Genomic DNA, 8,800 nt, shown 5'->3' with positions numbered 1-8,800 from the left:
TGTGCTGCAATAACAACTAAAAGCTGTTAAATACATGTTCTGTGAAGAATCAGTTTTCACTTTACAGGAAAAACGCTGGCCAATATGTTACTTTACTTCCTTTTATTCATCTAGTAACCCTATATGTTTGTGATAAAGACTGTTGTGGTTTTAAAACTGTCCTACACTTCTCACAAGTGTCCACAGACGGCTGGTACAGAGAACTGAAAGAAAAACGAATCAAAAATATAATTCAGTGACTGCATTTCCTAAAGAGGACAGAGACGTCTCATGATTATTTCACGCTGCAGTCACTTTCAATGCAGCGCATAACGAGATAAAAACCATTGTGTCTGGCTTGAACCAGCGCGCCCTCATTTGAATGGTGGCAGCTGGTCTGAGAGGCAGGGAGAGAACAAGGACACAGCTTTGACCTGGTTTGAATGGGAGACCGCTAATTAGAACGGTGATTACTGGTTGTTAGAGCTGCACCGGGGACATGCCTGAAATGATGTGAGAGGGCTGCAGCTGGGGAGTTAACACAACAAGAGAGAGAGAGAATCAGAATCAGCTTTATTGGCCAAGTATGTGTACACATACAACGAATTTGACTCTGGTCTTTCGTTGCTGTCAATGTCCTTTCACAAGCTGGACAGAGAGAGAGAATGACACGAAGAGATAGACCTGGAAAGAGAAGAGACAGCAAGCAGGAAGGACACAACAAAACAACAACTGATAAAAGGTGCAGAGAAAGTGAGACAGCGATACAGGACAACATAAAAAGGGGGAGTAATAAATAAGGACGAGCTTCAACCTTTTGTCTTGCCTAAAATCAGGAACAGACATCTATGCAGAGGAGAGGAGAGGAGGTACAGACTCTGCTCTTCCCTCCACAATGAGCTGGAGTCTTATTGTGGTTTTGGTAATGACCCGACCATCACTGTGAAAGTAAACCCCACTATCTGTGCGTAGGGAGGGAACAAGCAGATAAGAGACAACACAGCTAACCGCTGATTATCATAGAAAAACAACTTTATTCATGGTCACATCAAAATATCAGTCTGAACGAGCTGTCCTCTGCCGGGCCTGCAGCGCCGGTGCTACAGGAGAACACAGGCTTTCAAATCCTCACATGTATTATCCATAAAGCTTATTAAAGTCTGTGAATGGAAATCCTGTGTCTATTATCCTATGAGTGAAAAGTCAAGGTGTGTGTGTGTGTGTGTGTGTGTGTGTGTGTGTGTGTGTGACTGGGGAGGGGGTCTAGCCTGGACTCAGGTTCTGCATGGTCTCGCGACGATCTTGGTAGAGAGAGTGGAAGGCCCGGGCTAAGCTGAGGAGCGGCGCATCGCAGTTCTCCATCTCCTTCTGCGAGAGACAAACATGAACATACAGTGATGGGTGATGTTGTTCTCTACTCACATAAATACTGTTCAACACATGTGGTGCACACTACCCACAAAGCCAAACAAGAACACAATGTAACGTCCATATTAAAGTAGGCTTACAGCTGACGTCTCGTGGTACTCCAACCCCTGGCTTTGGGCCCATTCTTGGGCCACAGATGCCTGGACCTCCCTCCGAGCAGACAGGTCTGACTTGTTGCCCACCATGACACCTGAGACACACACACAAACACAAATACAAAAAGAAATATGACAATACCTGAAATGTTTTATGATTGTCTATACAAAGTATAGGGCCAAACTTTTAAACATTGCTATTGCACTAATTTCAAAAGTTCACAACTGAACTATGTCTGACAGTCTGCCAGTGTTACAAATTCTTTGACTTTTAGGAGGTTGTGACCTGGAATGTGGAGACCCTGGCAGTGAGCACGAGCTCTCTCCATCCAGTGGCTGCAGTTGGCAAAAGACTGCTCACTGGTCAGGTCAAAAACCAGGCACAGCAACGACAGCTCACCCCACTGTGGAAGGGAAGGTGATGGGTGGTGAGGAGGTGGGGTGGGTTGTGTAGGGAATGAGGAGAGGGGGATAGACAATGAGACAGACAGAGTCAGCTTCATTCTTTCTACTTCTGTGACAAAATAAATAATATTTCAGTAGCTCCCCTGTGTTTGTACTCTATGTGAGGATGTGGAGCCCTGGATGGTGAATTTCACTAGATTGATGCAAATGGAAGAACTCTAGAGAAGCAGTCTCACCATTTTCTCGCAGGCTTCCACTAATGTCTGCTTCCCTGCAGAGTCTATGATGTAGAGCTCCTGGAGGGGAAAGGCGAGAAGTGCGGGGAAAGGAGGGGGTGTTATACATGGAGATTTAGTCAAATTACATGGTTTTAAACTTCCTATTTTCTTTGGCAAGTGCATTAATGTTCTTCCTACAATGCTGCCCTATGGCTTATTGAATACAGATGAGAAACTAACAATATCAAATGTCTGGGAAAACTTCTTCCACACTGAGTGTTGGATTTCAATTCTCACCAACCACCTTCTGTGATTTAGCGACTTTAATAAGAAAAAAAAATCCCAAAAAAGGTATAAGCAGAGTGGTGGAAACAGGATGAAGAAGAGACAATGTCTGGACTCACCACACTGTCATTGGTCTCTGGGATGTTCACACATTTCATTAGCAGCTCCACTCCGGCTGTCTGCCAAACAAACACAACCAAGATGTTAATTATAATGCTGTTGATATAATGTAAAGCTAATAGACCTTCATGAAGCCTGCAGCTCATGTTTCCTCTTTGTTATGAACAACAACTCTGTCAATGTGATTGTAAAACAACATCTGCCATTTGGTATTTTATATACGAAGCACCTCACTGTAGGGTGGAGTGTATTTTCGGCTGCATTTTCTTGTGTGTAAATGTGTAAATTTCCAGTTTTTGTCAAAAGCTGCAGTTAGTTCATTCAGATTGTAGCTGTCCCTGTCAACATACATTTTATAGCTCCAACATTCAACAGAAGAGATATTTAGCTGTCTCAGAGTTTACACTATACACACTAACAACACAACAAACTGTCTTGTTTGATTTATTGTTAATGTCTAAACCTAAGTATCACTAATTAGCAGCTTGGCTTGGCTTGAAAGCAGCTTCACCATCCTGATATTCAAATCCTGACCAAACCAGAGGAGACTCTGTGTCTCCATTACTCTGAATGTTATTATTCTTAATGTCTCAATAAAGAAAAGGGCCTTCGGGGAGAGGACTACCAGCTCTGTTTAAGTCTAAGAATGATAAGAATGATAGAAGCCTTCTTTGGACCCAGCAGTGGAAACAATTAAGACATAGAGAGAGTCTTAGTGGTTACTGAAAATCTAGAGCGGAGGTTTACATTTATACTGGGTTGACAGTTACCTCAAGCCGGTAGTTTGGCTGTGGTTTGTAAGTCTCCAGTCATTTTGGCAGATCACTGGCATTGTCTAGCAGTTGTTTTTCCTTCTATAATTTTGACTGGTAAAACAGTGCAGGCCAGCTGAGAAAGAGTAAAGGTTTTTACTTTGGTCAAAATGTCTGATGGGGAAAAAAATGCATAAGTTGGACACAGCAGTGGTTGACAGTTTTTAGAAATGAGCGCAGAGCATTTGGAAGAGGGTGACGTAGAAAGAGATAGAAAGCAGGTAGTAGAGGGTGGCAATGATGCAGCTCTAGTCCTGCATCATCTCCACTTCCTGCAAAGCTGCTCTATTGCACGTAGGGCAGAAACAAGCTGTAAATACAACATTAACATATCATCACCTTTTACGTTCATATAGCAAACTTATTAGCAAACAGCTGGCTATTTACACATCCAGCAGACACGGAGCAACATTAACATTCATTTGGAGTCCTGTTTGTGTCCTTCTGATGCATGTATCAATATTCACTCTCCTTTTAGCTATTTTAGCTCTTCGCCAACTCCTGAGGGAAAATATCTGGCTCTGTAGTCACTAAATGCTCCAGTTTGTTCGCCAGCTAGTCGGTAAGCTTGTCTGTCTGCTGCTGGACAGGTAGCGTACAGCAAGTTTTTACAGCTTTTTCAATGAAAAACAGCTGCTTGCTATGGCAGAAAACAACACTCGTGAGAGTGGTGAGAATAAACCAAAACAGAGCCATTATATGTCAGTAGAGCTGAGGGGAACTGCAGAGTTTGGTGATAACTCTCTGTGGCTTTGGCACTATGAGGGACCCCTTTCACATACAAGTAGTCATATGATCCACTGTTTATATAAAAATGTTGATTATAGCCCTACAACAGCAGTTTTACCTAAATAAAAATAAAAATAAAATTAGCAAAATTTGGATTAGATTTTGTAGTAAATTTGTAAGCTGGTAAGTCTCTTTTAGTAGACTAAACTGACCAGAGATGCTGTTTTCCCTCTGTTTTTGTGTATGGTGGAGGTGGCAGATGTGTTTTGGAGTCCACCCAATGGCCGTTTCAAGAAAGAGTAGTTGTTTGAGCTTTGGTGCAGAGTTTTGGAGTAGTTGAGTTTTTTGTTTTTTTTTATGAATACAGGGCAAATAGAGGAGATGGACTGCAGGCAGTAGAGGGTAAGGAGGATATGATAAATATGCTCTTATCACAGATGCACGTTGTTCACAAGCTTCGAGATCTAATGAAGTCCTAAGTGGACTGGATGGTTGCCGGCTGCCTTTCGCCACTATGTATCCGCTGGTATGAGATCAGTGGTGACCTTGAAGAAACAAGTCGAGGTTTCTTCCCATCAGCACCAAACTCTAAATTGATCTGATCTCCTGAGCTCACACTTAACTGAGCGTGTCAAATGCTAGAGACCAAAACTCAGAAAACACACACACACACACACTTTTCACGCTCACTGCCTCTCTGGTACACAAACACACACACACACACACACACACACACACACACACACACACACACACACACACACACACACACACACACACACTCCTCAGACCAACATTTACCTGATTCATACACAGAAACAGTTCATAACAAGGATCCAATGGTACACACACACACACACACAGATGATGCGGTGGTCCCACTTCGGAGCGGTCTAATGAGCTGGTGTGATGCATAGGAAGCCTCTTGCTGGAATGTCAATGAGGGCCTATTAGTAATAAATAAGCTTGGAATATTGCTAACGGGCCGTCTGACATTTTCAAAGGAGGACGTGAGCAGAATGGCTGACAGCCTCTGCTACCCTTCAAAATCAAAAGTTGAAGAACATGAGGGATAACTTAGGTGTCTGCACAAGGAATAACTCTTCACAGTGCTGCTTTCTTTTTCACATTAGTCACAATGGAAAGGACACACTGTTCCCTGTTCCATCTGCAGTGAAATCTTAAAGAGAAAATCCAACCTGATAAATTTAACACTGCTTAAAACTTCTATTGACTTGTAGGTGCATTACCTCTAAGTCATGAGTGTTAAGTGATGTGTTTATAGTGGTGTAAGTATGCACAAAATGGTATAAACAACTTGCCCTCAGGGTAACAGTAGAGTAAAGGCAATAGAGTCTGAATTAAAGGGTTTATCTACTAGGGAGCATTAAAGTGTTCAGTAAATTTCATCTTAATATGTCCAATTAGATTTTGATATTTTTTGTGCATCTGTGGAAACTGTGGGCAGGTTGTGGTACATGAAGGAAGGTCGGAGGTCATGAAAAGTATAAACAAGATTCATCCTCTGGGAACCATCATCAAATCCACTTTTTAAAACTTTATAGAAAACACCAATAACAAAAGTGTAGGGCAGGGGGATGTTTCACCCTGGCAGTGGTGCCAGACAAAAGGGTCAAAAGAAAGACAAAAAGGAATTAGAAATTCATCTTTTAGGACTATGATCCATATCAAAATGTCATTGTGAATCTGACCAGTAGTTGTTGAGATATTTCTAAAGCTTCCTAAAACCTTCTCAGGTTGCAATTTAGAAATAACTGAAATTTAGAGGACACTCACTCTATTGCTACTATCATTACCATTATGGAAACTGATCCAAATACAATACTTCAAATATATAGTAACCCCTGACTCCAGCTTCAGAGTTTTGTAAGGCGGACTTTGTCTTACATGAAGCACTTCCCACCAAGTGAGCAAGAAGTTAAAAATATTTCAACTAATACCAAGCAAGCGGCTGGCTTCAAATAGGTGTTTTAACAGTTGCATAGCAACAGCAGAGACCGTGACCAGCACTTTCCCATGAGCATTTGTTTCAGTGCATCCAGCTAATAAAGTGGTGTCTGGTGGACACAGGGCCTTGATCTACGGGTACACACACTAACCTGCATGTTTCTCCTCTTATTTTCAACGTGACATCCCTTTTCATTTTCCTATTTGTTTTATTGCATGGATTTTTACATTGTTTCCACACAATCTCATCTGTATTTTCTGTATGCATTTCATTTTTTTTAAATATATTTTCATATTAAGCAATAGTACTGATGTTATAGTGTTAAGGCGTGCCTGGAGTTCAGCAAGCACATATACTCAGCCAGTGCAAATCAAAAATGCAGCACTATTGGAGCGCCATTCTACTTTGTTAATACTCTACTAGTCCAACATGAACAGACACGCACAGCATCACAAACAAGTGGGTATAGGCCTATGCAGTACGGAGAAGCTCAACACTGTTGTTGTACAGTGTGTGTGTGTGTGTGTGTGTGTGTGTGTGTGTGTGTGTTTGCACTTGTTAAGTACCTGTTCTGGTGGCTTTCCAGAATCCTGCTGTATTAATTATCGACGTTCCTGTCACCTCAGAAACCCCAATACTGCTGACACAGCAAGAGCTGAACAAACACACACACACACACACACACACACACTTGGAACTTGTCCAGTATTTTACCCACCAACCTGTTCTGTACCCTAACCAGCTACAAGGCTTAATAGTAAACTCCCAAATGAATGTGTGCAAGCTGCGGTTGTGCATATATTCATGTTCACGCATGTGTAGTGCATGCATTCAGTAAGGAGCCCTTGAAACATTGACTGAGGGAATCAGTGAGCAGCCATGACCCCATATATCACAGAGTCAGGTTAATGACACAGTTCCCTCCCTCGTGCAGATTAGCATGAATAATGCAGATTAGCCTTCTCTGCATCAGCATTAATTGGTACATTATGCTGTTCTGCACTTCAGTGATTCCTGTAGTAGATTTAAGAGACCTCTGCAGGTCCTTGAAAAGCTTGCAAGGAGTTTCACTAAATAAACTACATATGTAATATGATCATGATAATCAGTGATAATGATTAGTCTGATGATTTGCAACTGATATATAATTACATCTTGGGTAAAGTAAATGCTATGACCTCAGGTACATGAACTAATATTAAATTCGATATTTCAATAACTGCCAGTATATTTGAAAATATTAATATAATATATATAATATATATAATCATATTAATGCTCAACTACACTGTCTATACATTTAATGGAGCCTGCTAAGATCTCTACAGGTATGAGTACTCTGCGGGTCTCCTGTAAAGTTACTCTGAAGAAAGACTAGGTTTTGCTGATTATCTCACTGATTAGCTGCTGTAGGACTGCAGGACTGAACAACTGAATAAATATTGCAGCACTTCATAGCACATGGATCAGGGCATTCAGAAAATACGGCTGTCTATTCTGGGCTGGCAATGAGCCAGAATTAAATCTCATGAGTTGCTCCTTCAAACCCAATTCAAAACCTCAGTTACCCTACCTGAATGTAAAAATATAAGCCTGTGGCTAGTCCCTGACTCAGAGCACAGCTCAATCCCTAAATCCCTCAACCAGTTGTTTTACGAACAGATTCCTCTGTTATGATTGTGTGATGTGAATATAATACAGTCTATCCTTATTATTAAAAGGAGTGTTACAGTGGTACGCGGGTTGCTCCAAATACACAGCAGTACATTTGGAATTGCATGCCCCTGCTGTGGGACATGTGACAGTATTACACCGGGGATCCTTTTATTTCCTATGTGTTCTCTCACCATGCTGTAGTTCTTCTGGAAGAGAGTACCATCACTGTGGAACATATGGGAAAGGGCACTTTTCCCCACTGCAGCATCTCCTACACACACACACACACACACACACACACAGATGAAGATAGACTGGGGCAGAATCTAATAATCTGTGTATTTTGGTTCATAATTTCTCAGCTTTTCTGAGTGTATGGGTGAGTGTTAAATGTGTGTTTACTGAGTGCTTTGTCAATTACATTCACCATTAACCTTCGTTTATTTGTCTTTGAGTCTTTGGTATTGCCAAATTAACCAAAGGAGTATACAAACACAGCCAGACTTACCAGCATTTGTCTGGTGTCAAATATCTACTACTGATTTGTTTGTGATGAAAATGAGTGTGACAGCATTTGAGGTATTATAAGTGGTAAGTCACTAAAGAAAAGACAACTAGCAAATCGCTGTGCTTTGCACACTGAATCTGATAAACCCGCACGATACACAGTTTTTGTACGTTTACGAAAGTATTAGACAGAAAACCATTCATTTATCTCTGATGTTAGTGTTTTAACGCTTTAAGTTTAACTGAATACGGCGGGTTTAGTAGCAGATCGGTTAGCATTAGCCCTTGTAGCGGTACCGTTTAGCTTAAGTAGCAGAAGGATGGACTAAACTTACAAAACCTTACCGATAAGCAGACATCTCGCCCTCAACTTCACCATTACAGTGGATAACTTCCAGACACTGTACGTTAATTCTCGTGTTTCATGAATGATGCTAAATATCTGCTAAATCTGTTTTTAGCTGTTTATGCATCTAAATATCTTCTTCCTAGTTTCTCGGCAACATGGACACAACGCGTCTCTTAGCAACCAGCCACAGATGTGTTTTATTGGTCCAGCCAGCGAGCACGTACAGCGAGTGGCTGTGCTGTTATTGG

General features: G+C 41.4%; 1 protein-coding gene across 2 annotated transcripts; it reads right to left on the bottom strand.

Annotated features, from left to right (window-relative positions):
• Nucleotides 1–993: 993 nt before the first annotated feature.
• On the bottom strand, nt 994–8,685 carry ift27 (intraflagellar transport 27 homolog (Chlamydomonas)). Of its 2 annotated transcripts, none has more exons than XM_070923913.1 (7): nt 8,549–8,685; nt 7,888–7,967; nt 2,530–2,589; nt 2,144–2,203; nt 1,789–1,906; nt 1,488–1,597; nt 994–1,347 (listed from the first exon to the last, which is right to left on the bottom strand). In XM_070923913.1, exons 1-7 carry the CDS (start codon nt 8,580–8,582, stop codon nt 1,243–1,245), a joined length of 567 nt encoding a protein of 188 aa, XP_070780014.1. In that variant the 5' UTR covers nt 8,583–8,685; the 3' UTR covers nt 994–1,242. The 2 variants fall into 2 exon arrangements, with proteins under 2 accessions (XP_070780014.1, XP_070780022.1); XM_070923921.1 differs by having other exon boundaries at nt 7,888–7,964; nt 8,549–8,582.
• Nucleotides 8,686–8,800: the final 115 nt, after the last annotated feature.

The sequence above is a fragment of the Enoplosus armatus genome, chromosome 2 (assembly GCF_043641665.1).
Source record: "Enoplosus armatus isolate fEnoArm2 chromosome 2, fEnoArm2.hap1, whole genome shotgun sequence".
Taxonomy (NCBI): Eukaryota; Metazoa; Chordata; class Actinopteri; order Centrarchiformes; family Enoplosidae; genus Enoplosus; species Enoplosus armatus.
Note: the sequence above shows the minus strand (reverse complement) of the source record. Positions and strands in the feature narration are given on the sequence as shown.